Below are 20,868 nucleotides of genomic sequence, written 5' to 3' on the forward strand. Positions count from 1 at the left end.
AGGGCAGACTTTTGTGCCCCTTATCAGCCACTCATTCAACCATGCCATGTCCCATCGTTCTGGGAGATAAAGGAGAAACATTCACACCTGGTGTTCAGGGCTGCAGTCATTTCCCTGGTAGGCATTTTCCCGAGAGAGCAGAAGGCCCTTATCAAAGTTAAGGGAAACAAGAAACGAGTCGCTGTATGCGGGCCTCTCGTTAAGGACACCATGGCTGCTGCTTCTGCATCTCTTTTTTCTTTTTTCTCCTACTAAAGCTTTATTCAGTTACGTACCAAACGTGTTCTGCTACTGTGGATCCTCTCCGCGGTCTGGCTGCTGCTCCTCTTCTTCCTCTCCTTTGTGTTTTTCCAATTTCGCCGTGAGCTCTTTGGCGGGGTTGAATACCCCGTTGGTTTGCTTGTCACAGACGCAGCAGCGCTGGGATTTGCGATAGCGCCGGAGGGCACAGCTCTCACAGAAGTAGTGCCGACACTTGGTGACCACGGGGTTCCTAAAGGAACCTCTGCAGATGAAGCATTTGAAAGGCACGTCCTCCTCATCGCTGCTCACCTCGTAGTTTTCATCGTCGTTGAAGGCGTAGCAGCCTTTGTCCAGCTCCTGTTCCATCTGCCAGCCGTGTTTGTAGTCCGAGCGGTCGTGCAGGAATTTGCAGCTGTCCCCGAAGCCGCAGAACCCGGTCTCTTTGTAGTCCTTGCAGATGTTGGGCTGGTAGTCCCAGCGCACCGTGGCCCGCAGGTGCTCCGGGGCACGGATGGGGCCTTTCCTGACCATTCCTGAAGAGGCGTTGCCCATCGATGTGTCCTTGGGCTTCACGTACTTCTGGTAGTTGTTAATGCCACGGTAAATTTTATCATCTTCCTTTTCTCTCAGCTCCTCTTGGATTTTCTGGCTGCGCTCGAAGATGGCTTGAGCATCCTTCTCCGTGTCCAGTTCATACACTGCTGTGGCTCCCATGTCTCCTGGGCCAACAGGTTTCGCTGACCTGGTCGCTTTGTAGGTGACTCCCATCTCCTTGGCAGGATCCTCGCTGCTGCTCGGCGCGTACTCCGGCCTCTCCCTCTTGCGGATCATGGGGTTGGCGGGTGTCCCGCCGCCGCTCGTTCCGCACCTCGGTGCTGCCCTCCTCCCCGCTGCTCTCCCATTCCTGGTCGCTGCCGGGCCGTTTTTGCCGGCCCCTGCCCGCGGCTCGGACCCGCTTCTTGAGCACAGAGCTGCAGGCGCCGCTCTCCTCCGCCATCGGGTGCCGCCGATCCCGCGCCGCTGTCGAGTGAACGCGTAAAGGATTCGGCGTTGAGTTGTAAAGTTGCGGACGCGAGGGGAGGATAGGAATTAGCTGACACTCGAGCTGCAGCGGCAGGCGCCGCTGCTGAATGTTTTACAGGAGCTACAGGAGGGTAGGGATCACACCTTTTCTCAGGATCGACAGAACCAGGATCAAAAGACTTCCCAAATCCCCGAGAATGCCCGTCCCCTGACTCCGCAGGCACTTCTGCGGAGGCATTGCTAACATTCGCAGCAGCCTCCAAATTTAAAGCATTTGTGGCAGGGCGTTCACGGACTTGCTCGGCGGGCTGTAAAGTTTTCAAAGCGGTAAATACGGTTTTCCATGTGATTAACATATCATTAACATATCGTCCGTGACCGGCCGCCCTTGCTCTCTCTCTGCCTCTAACTCCACTCCCACCTTTTCCACACCGTAGCGCTGTAGGAACCGGGGGGGTGGGGGAATGTGTTACAGTTGTTAATCAACCATACTAATAAAGCAGCTAACTTAGCTGTCGGGGTGTTAAATCCCTGTTCTTTCAAAATTCTCTGCAAAATCTCTTAAATAAAGCTGCTGGTCGTGGGATGTAGCCTGTCCCGTAGTTCTGCGTTCGGATCTTACCTGTCCAACAGCTGGAGATGAAAAATCGGGGTCCCTTCCAGGCGCAGCTCAGTTCAAACGCGGCGGCTGCTGCTGGAGATTCAGTGATCGTGTCCGTGTTCAGGAGCTATTTTGCAGCAGCTTGGAGAAAAACGAACAGAGAGCACTGTTTCATCTAGCAGGATCCATCTTTATTACACACACTTCAGTATTTATCTGTTTCTACCATGGGAAAGTTTTAAGAAGGATTTGGGAACGTGCAGGGGGAAGGACAAAACAGCTACACTCCCAAACAGCTGGCAGGGCAGACTTTTGTGCCCCTTATCAGCCACTCATTCAACCATGCCATGTCCCATCGTTCTGGGAGATAAAGGAGAAACATTCACACCTGGTGTTCAGGGCTGCAGTCATTTCCCTGGTAGGCATTTTCCCGAGAGAGCAGAAGGCCCTTATCAAAGTTAAGGGAAACAAGAAACGAGTCGCTGTATGCGGGGCTCTCGTTAAGGACACCATGGCTGCTGCTTCTGCAGCAAACCCCAAACAGCTCAGACTTTGTGGATTGTTAGGGTTGGGAAAGTCCTTTAAGACCCTCAAGGTGTCTGTGGATAATTCTGCCCTCTCCTGTGGGAAGCAGGAGGGGAGTGTGGGGGATGATTGTCCCTCACGGGCACAGTTTGGGCTCTGGAAGCAGAGTCGAGTTTTTCAGTGCTTTAAACTCAGGTGTTGGACTGGAAATGGGGAAAGCGGAGGCAGATGGAATCTTGAATTATTAACAGCAACAGCGTTCTTACACTGCGAGAAACTGTGGCTCTGTCAACACTCGGTGACAGTGAAGTCTGGGGAGGGGAGTGTGAGCCAAGGAAGTGCTGCTGGAATGAAAGGAACAGGGAAAAGGGATGACTATCCTTCGTTTTCAGTGCACTGCCTCCTCTGGAAGGGTATATCTCACCTGATTCTGCCTCTTTTATTCCTGTATTCCTCACACCAGAGCACAATGTGTGGCTGTTAGAGCCCTCCCTGCTGCCGTGTGGATATTTGGGATTGGGGCCTGGGACACGGGAAATGATTGTCCATGTGTGTGGAGATCCCTGGGTGAAATGAGCTCCCAGGACCTGGGGAAGAGAGGCACCTCTGGGAGGAGCAGGATGGAGTCACAGCCACCACAGGAGGAGTTTGCAGGTGGCAGCAACTGTGCTTGTCCTGAACCATGGCTGGGATGTGCAGCAGCAGAAGAGTGACAAAAAGTTGTCTTTCTGGATTTTCTGAGATTATTTTCTTTTTCTGATGGGAGCAGATGCAACAAAGCCAGGGTTTGTCCTTGTGCTGAGGTGACAAGACAAGGGTTAGGTTGGGGACAGGTGGTGAAGAGCCCTGATGGGTGAGGCTGGGAGTCCGTGTGGCACTGGGAATGTGGGGAATAGGGTAGGGAGAAAAGGATTGAGTGATGGCATGTAAATGGAATTTTGCATGGATTTCAGGGAAGGAGAGGTATGTGGGCATTGAGCTCCCCAGGAGCAGAACCTCGCTTGGAGCCTCAGTGAGGTTTCTGGTGGATGGAAGTGAAGTGATCCTGAGTGGAGCCAGAGGTTGAGGTTTGGCTCATTGCTGGGTGTGTGAAGGCACAGTCACCTCCAGAGGTGTCACCTCCTGGCTCTCAGCTGGCGGGAGACAAAGCTGGGGCAGGCGCAGCAGTGCCAGGACATGGATTGGCCACCACCTGCTGGGGCTGGGGCTGCCCCTGCATCCCTGGCAGTGTCCCAGGCCAGGCTGGACGGGGGCTTGGAGCAGCCTGGGCTAGTGGGAGGTGTCCCTGCCCATGGCAGGTGGAACCAGACAATCCCTAAGGTCCCTCCCAACCCAAACCATTCCATGAACACTGCCGGACAGTTGGAGAAGGATTTGTGGCAGGAAGGAGGGATGGTCCTGCGTGGAGCAGGGATTTGCATCAGGACAAGCCACAGCCCTGTGGAAATGTCTGTGCCTGTTGTGTCCTGCTGTCACTGATCATCCCAACCTGCTGCAGAGCAGGGAATTGTTCGGGATCGGGTGGAACCGAGGGGAAATCGGGAGTTGATAAATGTTTAAAGCTCATAAGTAATGGTTTGGAGAGCTGGAATTCACTGTTAGCATACTGCGAAAATTAATTACTGTGCATTGACAGTGCAGCCTTTGAAAGGGAAACTTGGATGGGTTTTCTGCGGGAATCTCCTGTAAATGCGTGTCCCTGTGTGCAGGACAAAGGCTGGTGTGTTTGGGCACTGCTCTGTGAAGTCCTGTTCCCTGCTCCAGGCACTCTCAGATGGCTCTGGGGTCCCCGGTTTGTGGAGTGAAAGCTGCACTTAGGCAAAATAAAGAGGAGGAGGATGTGAAAGGGGAGAACAGCAGCCTTTATCCCTAAAAGTACAGGGATGTAGCAGGAGGGGTGGTGCTCCCGAGGGCTGTCCTGGGACGGATGTCCCGTGTCCGGGATGCAGCGCTGGCATCATGTTCTGCCCCACCTGGGACAGGGACGTTTGTCCTGTGTATCCAGAGAGCAGGACATGGGTGGAGAGGTCACAGATCCCAGGATGGTTTGGGTTGGGAGGGGACTTGGGGATTGTCTGGTTCCACCTGCCATGGGCAGGGACACCTCCCACTAGCCCAGGCTGCTCCAAGCCCCCGTCCAGCCTGGCCTGGGACACTGCCAGGGATGCAGGGGCAGCCCCAGCCCCAGCAGGTGGTGGCCAATCCATGTCCTGGCACTGCTGCGCCTGCCCCAGCTTTGTCTCCCGCCAGCTGAGAGCCAGGAGGTGACACCTCTGGAGGTGACTGTGCCTTCACACAGCCAGCAATGAGCAGCAAAAGGCAGAGTTCCCTCCACTGCCCCCTCGCTCCTTGGCTGCTCCAGCTCCTCCCTGTCAGTGTCTGCCTCGGTGACTCCCAGTGGTGACTCCCTGGTCTCTGCTGGCTCCAGCTGTGGTTGTGTCCCCAGAGGGGCATCCTGTCCCTGTTTCCCTGCATTCCCACTGCTGTTGGAGAGGTGTTTTCCTTCCTGGGGGCTGCCTGCCAGTCCTGGCAGCCAGCCCCCAGCGCCAAGCCTGGATTTCCCTGGCAGAGGCGTTCCCTGCTGCCCTCCTGAAGGAGGCTGCACTGCCAGTGTGACGTGGGGCTGCTGCACAGCTCCCCCTTGGCCGGGAGCAGGGATCAGGCTGCGGGAATTCAGCTGCTCCTGCTGGGTCACGGGCAGGTCAAGCAGTTTGCAGCTCTCTCCTGTCTTAAGCGGCTTTGACTCCGTGCTCTGCTCGTCCAGCCCTGCCCAGCACCAGCACATCCCCAGCACATCCCCAGCACACCCCCAGCCCTGGCTCTGCCATCCCCACACGCTGCTTTATCCCTCGGGAGCTGGAGTTGTGCCCAGGGGGAGCACTGAGTTGGCAGCAGAGCTGTGGTTTCTGTCCCCCTGCCCAGCCCGTGGGAGCAGGATTGAGCTGGAAATGAACTGGAATTGAACTGGGATGGTGGGGGGGTCGCTGGCAGAAATCAGTGTGGATAATTTTAGAAGGCTGAAGGTCTAAGCTGGCTCACCTTGGAGCCCGCAGCATCCAGGGATTTCATGAGAGTCTTGACCTTAATCTAATTAGAGCAGCAGTGGGAAAGTGAGGAGTCCTAGAAACCCCTGAGTGGATTAAGAGGTTGAAACCTGAAAATTGCTCAAAGTGAGTATGTTTTACCCAAATTGTGCAGAGCTGAGCTGTTCAGACAAAACCATACACGTAGGGAGTCCCTTTGCTGTGTGACAATTGAATCTGCTGCAATTCCAGACTTAATTCCTGTTTGGGAAGCTCAGTCTGTGATCACTGTTTGATGATAAAGTCAATTTTGTGGATTATTTCCTCCACTGTCAACTCTCAAGAGTAAAAAGACCGATGTGAAAGGGCTCATCAGGCAGCTGTGAGAACAGGAATCCTGTTTGGGTGGAAAAATAAATATCCCAGCACGGTGCCTTTGGGGCTGTTAAAGCAGAATTGGGGGAAATCATTGAAGTAGTGCTGATCAACTTTCTGCTGCTGCTCAGTCACTGCTTATCTGTGGGGCTTGGGGTATTTTAATGTTCTCCAGCAGTTCCTTGGAGAGGGAAAAGCACCTCCTCAGGGCTTCAGTGGATTTCTCAGCTTGGGTCATGGTGCCTGCAGGACTTTACCTGTGCTCCTTGCTGCCCTTCCTGGCCCATGGGGAGCAGCTGGATCCAGTAAAATCCACAAGCAAGGAATGACTGCTGTGAAAAAGTCATTTTTGCGGCCTGATTCTGCTGATTCATCGACTCAGGGTCTTGGACAAGAGCAAGAGGAGCTGAGGGAACACTGGAAAAGGCTCTGGAGGTTCTCAGAGCTGAGATCTCTGTGCTGGGGAGGGAGAGGGGTGAGGGTTTGGCCGGGGTGCATCCCTGTTATTGTGTGGGCAGGCTGGGAAGGGAGGAGCAGGAAGTGGAAGAGAATTTATCCGAGATCTACCAGCCCTGATAGAGGGATGAGGTGGTTATTGGCAGTCTGGGATTCCCGTGGAGAAGGGAATTTTAATGAAAACAGAGAAAACTTCCATAGTGAGTGACCCAGCCGCTGCTCCCGTAGAATTTCAAGTTTTACTTTCACCCTAAATTCCCGCTGTAGGAGTAAATAAGAATTTTCCCCAGCTTCTCTCATTTCCCCAGGTTTTCCTGGTATTGTTGTGCGTGGACATGGTGCTGAATAAACCCTTGGACACCAGTAAATGACATTGGGGGCAGGGGGAGCCTTGTCCGTAGGCAGGGAGGGGGAAACTGCTCTGAAATGCAGAACTGGGGATCCCAAACGGTGTTAAAATGCACGTGGGATCTTCTCCAGAGCTTTCCCCAGCACATCACTGTCAGTTTTGTCTCTCGATAAGATCAGAAGTGCCTTGAACCCCTTGAATCTTAACCCCTTAACTCCTTGGATCCACGAGTATCCCTGGGAAGTGTGGGAGCACAGGAGGGAACGTGGCTGTTTATCCTGGTTTAGCTGAGTGCTGCTGTGTGATACCTTTAGCATCAATGTTCTGATAAACCATCTGCATTCACCCTCCATCACGAACACCCTTTCCCCCCAATATTGGTGTTTCTGAAGTGCTTTTTCCATCCCTGCTGCTCAGGATGCTCCTGGCTGACATTTGCCTTCTCTTTCGGGTGGCCTTCAAGTTGAGAATATTAAATTAAAATATTAAAGCATATTGTGGTCGAACTCTTTGTATTATCTTTGCAAAACCTACAGTTTTATAATTGTTCCCAAAGGGAACGAGACCTTGATGTCCTCCCACCCTCCGCTTGACCTCGTCTGCTTTGGGACACGATTGTTTGAAGAACCATCAACCATAAAGTGACATTGAAACCCCATTGAATTTTATACATTATTGATGTCTTGGTGCAGATTGGGAGCTTTCCATGAGCTCGGGGCTTCCTGCATCCACAGCTGGGGGGGTGTGATCCCGAGGGAAAAGCCTGGCAGTCTCAGCCTTGTCATTCCTTTATCCCAATAATAGCCCCGGGCGTTGGCCATGTCCCCGGGGTGTGTCCTGGCCCAGGGTGACACTCAGGAGTGACCACAAAGTGGTTGGTCCCTCCTGGCTGAGCACATCTGGCTCTGCCAGTTGTGGGAGCGCGGAACCCTGGATGGGGCCTTAAGTCCCATCCATTCCCACCCCCTGCCATGGGACACCTTCCCCTATCCCAGGGTGCTCCAGCCTGGCCTGGGACACTTCCAGGGATGGGGCAGCCACAGCTTCTCTGGAAAACCCATTCCAGCCCCTCCCCACCCTGACAGGAAGGAATTTCTTCCCAATATCCCATCCAACCCTTCCCTCTGGCAGTTTAACCCCATTCCCCCTTATCCTGGCACTCCAGGCCCTTGGGAACAGTCCTGCTTCACCTTTCCTGTAGCCCCTTCAGGTGCTGGGAGGCCACAATTGGGTCACCCTGAAGCCTGAAGAAGCCCAGCTGTCCCAGCCTCTCCTCCCAGCAGAGCTGCTCCAGCCCTGCCATCACCGCTGGCCAAACCAGGAATAATCCGGGCACCGAATCCAGGCTGTGCCCTGCCTCCATCCCTGGGAATGAGAGATGGCACTGCCTGCTTTGGGAGCTGCTGCTGAAGGTGCTGGCGTGTTGGAGTCACTCCTGTGCGGAGTCACAGCCAGCCCAGCAGCCCTGGTGGTGCTCCCTGTCCTGTCCCAGTGTGGGGCTCCTGCAAGGCTCGCTTTGGGTGAGCAGTCACTGATTTGGGGTCAGGAACTACTCCAAGGTGTGAGGTTTCTGTTTCCCAGTGGCTCCATAGCTGTGTTTTGCTTCCATTTGGGAATTGCTGCCTCTGCACTTCTTTTCACAGTTCAGCTTTCAGCCGAATCACAAAGAAGTTTTGCTGTCCCAGTCTTTTTTTTTTTTCTGCTCTCACCCCTTTGTTTTCCATGTCCCTTTTGTTTTAAATGTCAATAACCAATAAGGTATCTCTTATTTCTGTTCCAGAATTTTCTCTTTCCTGGATGTGGTCACTCTGTGTCGTTGTGCTCAAGTTTCCAGGGTAAGAACCTTCCTCTTTCCTGGTGGATTTTAGCAGGGGGTTGGACTTGGGTGCCAATCCTCCCTCTCCAGCATCCCCAGCACGTCACCCCAGGGGGGTTGGACCAGGGAGTTTTGTGCCACTCAGCTGGAGTTATTTAGTGTCCCCTGGAAGTCCTGGAAAATTCCCATAGCCCCAGTGAGGGGGAATTCCAAGCTGGAATAGCATTTTCCAATGTCCCAGGTACCAAGGGGATGGGGCTGACTTTTTGCCCAGAGTTCTCCCCTCGTTCTGGGTTTGTACAGGGACCTCACACCCCTGAAATCCCCAACGTGGGATGAGTCCAAAATGGCATCCTGTGGGTTTTGGTGGAAAGACAGGAATTCTGATTCACAAAGATGCTGCACAGTCAACGTTTATTTTCTCCTTGGAGATAGTTGGAGTAAGCAGGGAAATAAAATGACGGGTTTTTCTTATCCTTTGTGGGCTTCACTTGATGAAATCCAACTTGGATTATTTGTTTGGGAAAATTCCTCCAACTGGACTGGAAGGTCCATTTATCTGGAGCTTCCAGATTTATTCAGGTTTATTTTTCCTGCCAGTGTCTGGTAGCTCCCAGAGGAAGCAGCACAGCAAGGGTGGGATGCTGATCCAGGGAAGGAGTTGGAGTGGTGTGTTCACCATCCTGGCTGGGTGACACCTGCAAAAACCCATCAGTCCTGGCTCCAAACCTCAACCACGACTGATTTAATTACTTTAAATACATTGGAATTTTTTAAAAAAGGATGCTTAAACATTGTTAATTGCATTAAAAAATACCCAGTGTGGTGTCTGGGCATTACAGTGATGACCTGAATAACACAGGCCTTGCAGGGAAAGAGCTTCCAGCTGAAATCCAGCAGAGCAATATTGGCCAGAATGGGCTGTCAGGGACTCTTTGCCAATGTCAGAGTGTTCTCCTGGCCTGTCCCAGCTCCTGTTTGCACAGGGAACACAGCACGGACCACATTCCGTGGCACAGCACGGGAAGTTCCTGCAGGGATGTGCAGGAAGGCTCTGGAACGTTCCCTACACTGCCCATGGAATTACACAGCCACTGGGGCATTTCCCACTGCTCTTCTCCTGGCTGTAACCAGACCTTAAAACAAATATCAGCACTGAGCTTTAAACCCCCAAAAAAATCAATTGAATTTGCTCAGTTCTGCTGTCTGTTGTAACTCTGCACTAACTGCTGCCCAAGAGCTGGTGTTTGTGCTGGGGCTGAGCTCGGTGCACGGGGCAGATGGGGTGGAAAATCCCCCTGTGTTTATCCCTGGCTCTTGCACAACGCTGGCTCCTGGTTGCTACAAGCTCCGCTTGTTTACCTTGATGACGTAACCAGAACTTTAAATGCAGCCCTGTGCTCCTGGCTGAGGGCACAGTGACCAGCTCCGAGTTCCTGCTTCTCCTTCGGAGCAGGAACCGCCGGAGATTTTGGTTATTTAAACAAAAACCAAACCCTTTGTCAGCGCAGCTGCCCCGTGTGGGGTCCCCCAGGGGACTCACCTGTGCCCAGGAGTCCTCTGAGGTGTTGGGGAGGAGATTCCAGCCAGGAATGTGAAGATAGCCGAGCTCCAGGCACTCTCCTGGCTCCCAGCTCCACCTCCCAAGGGAGTGGAAGCAGCCAGGGCGCCTCTTCCTTGGCTGGGGGAATTGGAATTCCGAGTTGTGAGGGATCCCTGCTCCCTGCAGGTGCTGCTGGTGCCAGCCCAGTTCTCCCTGCTGGCTGGAATTACCTGTTGCCTCCCCACCTGGGACAGAATGTTGTTTCTCAAAGGAACAAACTGTAACTGGCTCCCCACTGACCTTTTTTTTTTTCATATTAACCGCACATTTACATTTTTTCCCCCGATAAAGGCATGGAATGTTCTGGCCCTGGATGGCAGTAACTGGCAGCGAATTGACCTGTTTGATTTCCAGAGGGATATTGAGGTATCATTCAGTGACATACAAACCCATTTCTTCTTGTTAAAATGTAATTACAGCCTAGAATGGATTAATACTCCCAGTGTAACCCTTTCTGCCTTCCCTGGAGATAGAAATCATTAATTTCAGTTCTTCAGCTTCAGGGAGTCTATTTTAAAGTCTTGGCAATCCATTCAGCTTTTGAAAATGGACAGATTCTACACCTCTAGCAAGACTTAAAGGTAGGAATGGAAGGAAAGTAGTTTTGGGTGTTCTGAAAACAGAAATTAGTAGGAAAGGTGCATTTTTGGAGAAAACTGCTGCTTGTGTGGAGGAGACTTTTAACTACTCCTCCTTGCACTCAAAGTTAGCACCGACAAGACCTTGAGGACTGAATGTCTGTTGAATCATGGCCTGCAACATTTGTATCTTTAATACCAAAAAATGAAATTGGAGGTGATTCAGGAGGTCCAAATTGTCCTTAAAAGATGCAGCTTTGGAGCTGCTTTGTTGTAGCTGAACCTGTGGGATGTGGATTCTGCAGCACCAGTGGGGGGATGGAGGATGAAAATTCAAATTGCCTTGAGCAGGAAAAGGGATGAGGAAAAAACCCAATCCTTAAGTCTCTTATCAGGATGGTTTATCCTGTTCAAAACACGATGGAGGAGGGGGATTGGGAACGTTTCACATTGGAGGAGGGAAATGGGGAATGTGTGGCTTTAAGTTGTGGTAGACCAGAGGCATCAAGCAGCTGCTGAGTGAAGGTTCCCACCTTGTAGGAAATCCACCCCTGATTTTGGAGGAAAGAGTTAAAATAATTCCCTTTGTGCCGATGAGAGTCTGAGCAGGGACAGGGATGAGGAGCAGGAAGTGGCACCGACACCTCAGCAGGGTCTGAGTGGCCTGGGGAAAGGAAATGAGGGATTTTTGGTCTTCCTAATGAATCCTTCACCTCATAACATGCCCTAAAAATCCTGGACCCATGGAATTACTGATTTAGAGTGGAGTTCTCAGGGCTCCTGACGTGTGCAGTGGCAGGAGATGGGACTGAGCGGCTCAGCCTGGGAGGAGGGAGAGGCTGGGAACACAAACCAGGCTTTTCCCATTCCTCAGTGCTTTTTGGGTGGTTTTCATGTCCCTGCACATCAAACCCGTGTTGTTGCTTAAGCCCAGCTGCCCCTTTGAAAGCAAAATGCTGGAATTCGTTGTACCTCACCTCAGAGTTCCTGCTGGGCTTCCTGGCATCCTCAGGCTGTGCTGTAATGGAGTTAAATCCATCAGTCCATGCAAATTCTTGATAGAAACACGGTTGGCTTGTTTAATTCAAGCAGAATTCCTAGGATTGCTTGAGGAACTGCAAAATCAGGGAGCGTTTCAGCTTTTCCAGCCTTTTTGCAGGGATGTGGAGCTGCTCCCGTGGTGTCCCCAGAGCTCACCTGGACAGCCCAGGGTCTCTTGTCTGGTGGTGGGGTTGTGCTGTATTGAGCCTGGTGGCTGATTTGGGGTTTTTTTAGACTGGAAAAGAGATTCTGGAAGAAAATCCTCATCTCACAGAGGTCCCAAGTGCCAGTTAGTCCAGGAAGGACCGAGGGATGCTCCTGTTCTCTGAGGAACAACCGAAGTGCAGGGGAAGTTTCTGAGCTTCTGAGCACGGGTACAAATAATCTCCAGTGGTTTTGCCCTTCATTCCCAGGGAGAAAAGTAAATCCTGGCTGTAGTGGAGTCTTTGGAGGCTTCCACTGGATCCAGACTTGAAATTAAAAAGCCTTTTCCTGGATCTCTTGAGCACAAATGGTTGAATCCTTTTTCCTGCAGGAGCAAAACTCATGGGCTGGTTCTGCTCATCTGGTTTTGAGTAGAAATTGGAGTTCATCCATTGGCTATACTTGGAAATCTGGGGTGTAGCTCCTTGGGGAGTCTGTGCCCATGTCCAGGAGCTCCAAACTGGAGGAAATGCCTCAAAATTCTGTAGCTGATTGGCTTTAGGTGATTGCTCCTTGTCTCTCCATCTTCAGAAGCTGAATAATTCTCCCTCCCCCTCCCTTTAGCCCATTCCCATGGCTTTTGTGTTGCCTTAGCACCGTTTTTCCCTTGAATACCAAACTGTTGTTAGTCTGCAGAATGTTCACCCCTGGAGCTCTTCGGGCTTCTCACGTGGCTCTTCCTGTCTCCCCCAGGGCCGAGTGGTGGAGAACATTTCCAAGAGATGTGGGGGATTCCTGCGGAAGCTGAGCCTGCGCGGCTGCCTGGGAGTGGGGGACAACGCCTTAAGGTAGAGCTGCACCTTGGTCCTGCTCTGGAATGGGCTGGAAAACCAGGATTGGGATCACTTATCCCCACTTCGCATCTGAGACCCTCAGGGTGTCAAAACCTGGAGAGCAGTGACAGAGATGATTAATTTCTTGTTTAATTTCTCATTTGATTTCTCATTTGATTCATCCATTTTTTATTATTTAATTCATCATTTTTATCATTTAATTCATCATTTTTATCATTTAATTTATTGTGGTTTTATCACCTAATTTATCATTTTTAACCTCACCCAGCAGCCACTTCTCTCAGTTCTCATTCAAATAAAGCCAAGTGCTGAGGCTGAGGGTGACCCAGGCTGGGACATCCCAGGGCAAGAGGTGGGGCAGCAGAAATCAGGGATTTTCTTGGGTTTGTTCCTGATTTTCTTCTTGATTTTCTTGATTATTTTCTTCTTGATAGGTTCTTTCCTTGATTCTTTTCTTCTTTCTTGATTTCCTTCTTTATTTTCTTGGTTCTTTTCTTTTTCTTGATTTTCTTCTTGATTCTCTTGATTTAGTTCTTGATTTTCTTGCTTTTTCTTTCTTGATTCCTTTCTTCTTTCTTGATTTCCTTCTTGGTTTCCTTCTTGGTTTTCTTGATTCTTTTCTTCTTGATTATCTCCTTCTTTCTTGATGTTCTTTTTGATTTTCTTCTTGATTTTCTTGTTTCTTTTCTTGATTTTCATCCTGATTTTCTTCTTGATTTTCTTGATTCCTTTCTTCTTTCTTGATTCTTTTGACTTTCTTCTTGATTTTCTTCTTCCATCTGTTCGATGCCATTTTGTGAAACTTTAATCTGACATGTTACACTTCAAACAAATGCTGTAAAACACCTGGGATTCCATTGCCTGACAAATCCAGTGTTTTCCCTTTCCTTTCCAAAGGACCTTTGCCCAGAACTGCAGGAACATCGAAGTGTTGAACCTCAATGGTTGTACCAAGATCACGGACACGTGAGTAAAACTCCTCCCTCTTCCCTGGGCGCCCCTGTTCTCCCTCTCTTTTTTAAGGGAAAGCCAGGCTTGGGGGTGTGAGAGGTCATGGAATCATGGAATCATGGAATGGTTTGGATTGGAAGGACCTTAAAACCCATCCAGTGCTGCCCCTGCCATGGGCAGGGACACCTTCCCCTATCCCAGGGTGCTCCAAGCCCTATCCAGCCTGGCCTTGGACACTTCCAGGGATCTGGGGGCAGCCACAGCTGCTCTGGGAACCTCTGCCAGTGTCCCACCTCCATCCTCACCCCAGCCTGCCCATCCCACGGGATTTCTGTGTCCTGGGATGAATCCATTGCAGGAGTGTCCCCCGTGTGTCTCTTCCAGCACCTGCACCAGCCTCAGCAAGTTCTGCTCCAAACTCAGGCACCTGGATTTGGCTTCCTGCACCTCCATAACCAACCTGTCCCTGAAAGCACTGAGGTAGGAGCCAGCAGCAGGGATTTGCCATGGAATTATAGGCTGGAAAAGACCTCTAAGATCCTCCAGCCAACCCAGCAGCACCCCACACTCCCTGCAGAACCTCCCTCTGGAGCTGGCGTTTGCCAGGTGCAGCTGCGCTCTGTGGGTCCCACAAATGGGAATCCCAGCGCTTCTGGCTTGGAGCAGGATTTTTCCCAAGGCAAATGAACGTTTCCATGTGTCTCCCTGTGTCCCCAGCGAGGGATGCCCGCTGCTGGAACAGCTCATCATCTCCTGGTGCGACCAAGTGACCAAGGACGGGATCCAGGCGCTGGTGCGGGGCTGTGGGGGGCTCCGGGCCCTGTCCCTCAAGGGCTGCACCCAGGTACGGCTCTGGAAAAGTGGGAATCAGCCCAGCTGGGATGAGTGGGGGCGTGGAATATCGTGTGCTGTGTTTACTGCTCTATTGTTGTTTAATTGTACTGATGAGATTTTATAAGGATGATAATGACAATGATTGTTGAAATGGTAATAATGATATTAATATATAGGAATAACATAATAGTGTCAATTATTTCATATTATATGATTTTAATCGTGTTTATTGTATTTTATAATAATCAGAAGCGTGATAAGAATTACACATAATGCATAGGATAATACAATAATGTACAATATTTTATATTCATGTTTAATTTTTATTTATTATATTTTATTATGATGACCGTAGTAGTGAGAATAATATCGATAATTATAGGATAAGACTAAAAAGAAAATAATGATAATAAAAATGTAATATTAATAATATGGTAATAACAACAATAATAATAATAAAATAATACTAAATATAGATATAAATAATAATAATATAGTAGTAACTATAAAGAGAATTATTATTATTAATAATAATATAGTAGTAACTATAAAGATAATTAATAATAATAATAATAATAATAATAATAGAAATCCAGCAGCACTGCCAGATCCAGGGTAGGGAAGCATTTTTGGGGCCAGGCTCTTCTCCCAAAGATGCAAAACCAACCCCCCAAGGCAGGAATGCTCCTGCTGTTCCTGTTCCTATGCTGTCTTTCCCTCTTCCTCAAAGGAAATTCCAATTTCCCTGCTCTCCCAGCTGTAATTCCTGGATCTCAGTGGGAGCTGTTCCCATCCCTGTTTGTTTTCCCTTCCAGCTGGAGGACGAGGCCCTGAAGTTCATCGGTGCCCACTGTCCCGAGCTGGTGACCCTGAACCTGCAGACCTGCCTGGTGAGTGGCACTTCCCGGGGTTCGCAGCCCTGGAATGTGCTCCATCCCCCCTGCACATGGGAAAATTGTCACCAGCAGCTCTTTGGTGGCACTTCAGGGACACTGAATGAGCCCCCCACCAGCCTGGGCTGTGTCAGGGGTGTTTCTCTCCTCCCTCTGAACTCATCTGTGGGATGAGCTGGAAAAATCCTTCCCGTCAGGCTGGAGCGATCCTGCCAGGCCTTTCCTCTCGTCCCCGTGTAGAACTGAGCCCACAAAGGCACTTTTCCTGCACAGAAGGGCCCTGAACCAGCTCTGCAGTGCCAGAAATGTGTGTTTATGCCAAAAAAGAGATGGGAATGGGCTCTCTGTCCGTGCCATCAGTTAGTCCCACACAGGAACAGGGATGGATGGACTCCCTGTGTCCAGGGATGGGACTGGATGGACTCCCTGTGTCCAGGAATGGGGATGGATGGACTCCACGTGTCCAGGAATGGGACTGGATGGACTCCACGTGTCCAGGAATGGGACTGGATGGACTCCATGTGTCCAGGAATGGGACTGGACAAACTCCCTGTGTCCAGGGATGGGACTGGATGGACTCCATGTGTCCAGGAACAGGGATGGATGGACTCCATGTGTCCAGGCATGGGACTGGACAAACTCCCTGTGTCCAGGGATGGGGATGGATGGACTCCATGTGTCCAGGAATGGGGATGGATGGACTCCCTGTGTCCAGGGATGGGACTGGATGGACTCCCTGTGTCCAGGCATGGGACTGGACAAACTCCCTGTGTCCAGGCATGGGACTGGACAAATTCCCTGTGTCCAGGAATGGCCTTTCCCAGCAGGAATTGCAAAGCCCTGCAGAAATCCCAGCACCTTCCCCATCCCTCACCTGACCCAGCTCCAAAACATTTCCCTGCAAATCCCTTCCCTGACATTCCCAAATTGCACCGGCGAGGTTTATCCTCCCTCTGCTCCTCCGCTGAAACATTCCAATAACCCTTTTGGGCTGAAAAAGCTGGAATTCGGAATGGGGAGAGGGAAATCCTGCCTGGATTGAGGCTGTTGTGATTTCCCTGGCAGCAAATCACGGATGACGGGCTCATCACCATCTGCAGGGGCTGCCACAAGCTGCAGTCCCTGTGCGCTTCTGGCTGCTCCAACATCACCGACGCCATCCTCAACGCCCTGGGACAGAACTGCCCACGCCTCCGGTGAGTTTTCCCAGGATTTCCCCCATGGGACACAAGGCAGAGAGTCCTGGTGATGTGCTCAGGTGGTGTCTGAGCTGTTTCACCCCCAAAGGTTTTCCCAGTTTTTATCCCTGAGCTTTTTCCAGGTGTTTGGAGCGGGATGATGGTGATTTTGAGTTGTCCCCAAACTCCTGGGATTTAAACTCGAGTGGAAGAGCTCCCAGCGTGGTGCCCACAGGCTCCATGAAGAAAATTTGGGATTGGGTTACTTCAGTCTTGGGAACTGGGAGAAAAAATCCCATTTAACCAATGTTGTTTCCTCCCACCACGAGGCTGAACAGGCTTTTCCTGGTGGTTTTGTAGCAGGTGGAATTTGGGCAAACTGCCAGCCACAGCTTGGTTTTCCTGGGTTTTTTTAAGGTTTTATTTTTAGTAGGATGAGTTTCCTTGGGAAAATGTTGCTAAAATCCAGAAAATGTGCAGAAAAGAAGGACTTTGATTACCTGAGATCCCTGCCAGCCAAGTGGCCTCAATGAAATGGCATCAAATGCAACTGGATCAAATCCAGGGAAAAACAGGGACATCAAACAACATCAAACCCATGTCTTCCAGGGAAAAAACAACCCCCAGCTGTTCCTTGGGATGTCCCATTTAAGGAATTTGGGTACAAAGTGCACAGAAAGCAGTGTGGAAAGAGGAAGGTAAAATCCAAGATCGATTCCGGTGGTTCCTGTGTTTATGTTCAGCCTCAGAGGATTAAGCTCCATCCTGTGGAGTACAAGAGGCATTTTGGAAACATGGCTTTTTTTTTTTCCTCCTATAAAGGCAGAAAAATCGGTTCAAACTGTGGAGGGAATCCCTGTGGAGCTGCAGGAGGTGCCAGGAAGTTTCTCTGCTCCCACAGGAACGAGCAGTTCACCTTAAAAGGCTTCAACCTTCTCCCTTGGGGCCTTAAATATTAAATTATTCATGCTCACCTGCCAGGTTCTTGGGAATGACACCTTTTCCATGCTGGGATCTGTCTCTGGGGTGCAACCAGAGGAGTTTCTGCTTTCCAGAACCTTTCCCTCAGGGAGGCTCTGAAGGTTTTTAGGATCACCTCAGTCCAGCACTGGATTATCCCTTCCTGGGTGTCCCTTTTAGCCTGATTCCCTTTTTTCCATGGCCTGTGACCTCCCTCTGGAATAGAAGTGGCTGCTCTGTGCAAATTATCCTCAGCAAACTTTTAGGGATTGCTGGAAGCTTTCCTGGAAACCCTTGGAAAAGCAGCTGACTTGGGAATAAGGCAGCAGGACAGGCTGACCTTCTGGAGAGCAGCTCCGTGGAGAGGGACCTGGGAATGCTGGGGGATGATCCATGAGCCAGGAGCGTGTCCTGGGGCCAGGAAGGTTGTGGGATCCTGGGGGGCATCAGGAAGAGTGTGGGCAGGGAGAGGATCCTGATCCTGCCCCTCTCCTCGACCCTGGAATGCTGAGGGCTCCACAGTCCAGAAAGGACCAGGAGCTGCTGCTCCAGGAGGGTCACAAAGGGGATTTGGGATCTGGAGCATCTCTGGGATGAGGAGGAACCACGGGGCTGGGTCTGGTCAGTGTGGGGAGGAGAGGGGCTGGGAGGGATCCCATCAATCCATAGAAACATGTCAGATATCCATAGAAACATGTCAGATATCCATAGAAATATGTCAAATATCCATAGAAATATCTCATCTGAGAGGGGATCCCATCAATCCATAGAAATACCTCATCAAACCATAGAAGTATCTCAGATATCCATAGGAATATCTCAAATATCCATAGGAATATCTCAGATATCCATAGGAATATCTCAAATATCCATAGAAATATCTCACATATCCATAGGAATATCTCACCTATCCATACAAACACCTCGTGTGAGAGGCTACCTCATCAATCCATAGGAATCTCTCAAGTATCCATACAAATTCCTCAAATATCCATACAAATATCCCATCAATCCACCCAATTATCTCAGTTATCCATAGCAATAGCTCATCTGAGAGGGGATCCCCCCCATCCATACAAAACCCCCCCCAATCCATACAAATATCCCCTCAATCCATACAAATATCCCATAAATCCATACAAACCCCCCCAATCCATACAAATATCCCATAAATCCATGCAAATATCCCCCCAATCCATACAAATACCCCCGAATCCATACAAAAACCCCCCAAATCCATACAAATATCCCATAAATCCATATAAATAGCTCCCCAATCCATACAAATATCCCATAAATCCATATAAATATCCCCCCAATCCATACAAAACCCCCCCCCAATCCATACAAAACCCCCCCAATCCATACAAATATCCCATAAATCCATACAAAACCACCCCAATCCATACAAATATCCCATAAATCCATATAAATAGCTCCCCAATCCATACAAATACCCCTGAATCCATACAAAAACCCCCCAAATCCATACAAATATCCCCTCAATCCATACAAATATCCCATAAATCCATACAAATATTCCCCCAATCCATACAAATGCCTCCAAGGGGTGCCAGACGATGGTGCCAGACCCTCTCCAGAGGTGCCCAGTGCCAGGATGAGGAGCAGTGTCCAGAAACTCAACCAGAACAAATCCCACCCCAAATTCCAGAGGAGCAATTCCTTCCCATGAAGGAGTCAGATCCCGGAGCAGCTCCAGGAGGGTGTGGAGTGTCCCTGTCTGGAGACATTCCCGTGTCCCCTGCTCCGGGTGACCCTCCCTGGGCAGGGGGTTGGACTTGGGGGGGGTCTCCAGAGGTCATTCCCAGCCTTTTCCTGGGATTCTGGGGCTCCACCATGGCTCTCTTTCCTTGTGTCCTGCAGAATATTGGAAGTGGCGAGGTGTTCCCAGCTGACCGACGTGGGCTTCACCACCCTGGCCAGGGTAAGAGCCCCCAGCCCTGCTTCCCTCTGCTGCTTTTCCTTCCTTTTCCTGGCAGAGCCAAAAAACAAACCCAGTAAGATTTGGGAAAATGTTTGATCTGGAGCTTGAAGGTCCAGAAATTTGGTTTTATGGCATTTTTGGCACGGTCCTGGCTCGCACACCTGGCAGGATTTGCATCCAAACCACAGGAAATGTTGAATATTTTCGTTATAAATTTGACTGGGTTTCTGCAAGGGACTCGAAATTTAACTCCCTTTACCCTCCATGGATAAAAAAACCCTTCAAATGAGTGAAATTTCCTTTATTCTTCAGAAAGAAGCAGCACTTTCCCTGCAGTTGTGATATTTCATGGAGAAGCCCCTGAATTTTTAAAGCAAATTGTCTTTGTGGTGGTTAATTTCTATTTCTATTTCTATTTTTATTTCTTATTTATTTGGGGGGGGTAATTTATTTTATATTTGTGCTTATATTTCTAATATTTATAATATTTATATTTCTAATATTTATATAATATTATATTTATATTTATAATATTTATATTATATAATATTGTCTTTATTTTATATTTCTATTTATATTTATTATATTTATAATATATTTATCTGTATAGATTTATGTTTGTGTTTGTATTTATGTTTTTAATTATATTATTGTCTTGATATTTGTATTTATATTTCTATTTTTATATATTTATATTTATTCATATTCATATTCATATTTCTATTAATTCTATTTATATTATAATATATTTATAAATACATATATTTATATATTTATATGCTTGTATTTATATTTATATTTATATTTATTTGCTGTCTGAACTTTACACTCACCGTGGGTTTTTGGAATTCTCTTTATTCCCAGAACTGCCATGAGCTTGAAAAAATGGATCTGGAAGAATGTGTCCAGGTAGGAAATGCCACCTTGGGCTGTTTCTCTTGCAGCAGTGAGGAAAATTGGTGGAAAATTGGGAAATTGCCTCCAAATCAGAACTTAATGTGGAATCCTGAGCAGGAGGAGTGGCTGGATTTGGAGGGGAAAATGTTGGGAATGAGGTTTTCTCCTTGGTTTGGATTCCATGGTAACGGTGCTGTAAATAAGAAATGTTTAATGGTGAGAGATGCCAGCTCAAAGAATGGATTTGTGAGGGAAAATCCCAGAGAAAAATCCTATATTGCTAAAAATAATGGGAGTTTCTCCTGTTCTGGAAAACCACAGGCAGACTGTGGAACAGCAGTGATTTTGGGGGATTGAAATCCAAGTGGGCTGCAGCATTTACAGGGAAAAGGGTGGAATTGACTCAAAATTCCATGAAAAAACCTCCAAAGCCAGGGATAGATTGGAAACTGATTGAGCCTGGGACAGGGGAACAGGGTTGTGCTTCCTGGGAACAGCCTGACCCCGGTGTCCTGCACTTCCTGGGCAGCAATTCGGGAGATGCCAGCGGGAATGAGCCCAGCCCAGGCAGGAAGGGAT

At 49.3% G+C, this 20,868-nt stretch overlaps 2 protein-coding genes across 7 annotated transcripts in view; one reads left to right on the forward strand and one right to left on the reverse strand.

Annotated features, from left to right (window-relative positions):
* The window catches only part of FBXL20 (F-box and leucine rich repeat protein 20), a 37,895-nt gene that overhangs the window by 14,355 nt on the left and 2,672 nt on the right, over positions 1 to 20,868 (forward strand). For 4 of the 6 annotated variants that reach the window (XM_048318109.1, XM_048318102.1, XM_048318119.1 and 1 more), the window contains exons 3-12: positions 8,376 to 8,430; positions 10,306 to 10,380; positions 12,531 to 12,625; positions 13,529 to 13,597; positions 13,967 to 14,062; positions 14,300 to 14,426; positions 15,232 to 15,306; positions 16,375 to 16,505; positions 19,332 to 19,392; positions 20,257 to 20,301. In XM_048318109.1, coding sequence (XP_048174066.1) covers positions 8,376 to 8,430; positions 10,306 to 10,380; positions 12,531 to 12,625; positions 13,529 to 13,597; positions 13,967 to 14,062; positions 14,300 to 14,426; positions 15,232 to 15,306; positions 16,375 to 16,505; positions 19,332 to 19,392; positions 20,257 to 20,301 — 829 coding nt within the window. Of the gene's footprint in view, positions 1 to 873; positions 997 to 8,375; positions 8,431 to 10,305; positions 10,381 to 12,530; positions 12,626 to 13,528; positions 13,598 to 13,966; positions 14,063 to 14,299; positions 14,427 to 15,231; positions 15,307 to 16,374; positions 16,506 to 19,331; positions 19,393 to 20,256; positions 20,302 to 20,868 lie in introns of all 6 variants that reach the window. The other 2 variants (XM_048318140.1, XM_048318147.1) reach the window with 2 other exon arrangements.
* Positions 289 to 1,240, reverse strand: LOC125332838 (E3 ubiquitin-protein ligase RNF113A-like). Its single transcript, XM_048318161.1, is given in 2 exon segments — positions 289 to 1,083; positions 1,085 to 1,240. Coding segments are annotated over 2 exon segments (951 nt in total).

The sequence above is a fragment of the Corvus hawaiiensis genome, chromosome 1, assembly GCF_020740725.1.
Source record: "Corvus hawaiiensis isolate bCorHaw1 chromosome 1, bCorHaw1.pri.cur, whole genome shotgun sequence".
Taxonomy (NCBI): domain Eukaryota; kingdom Metazoa; phylum Chordata; class Aves; order Passeriformes; family Corvidae; genus Corvus; species Corvus hawaiiensis.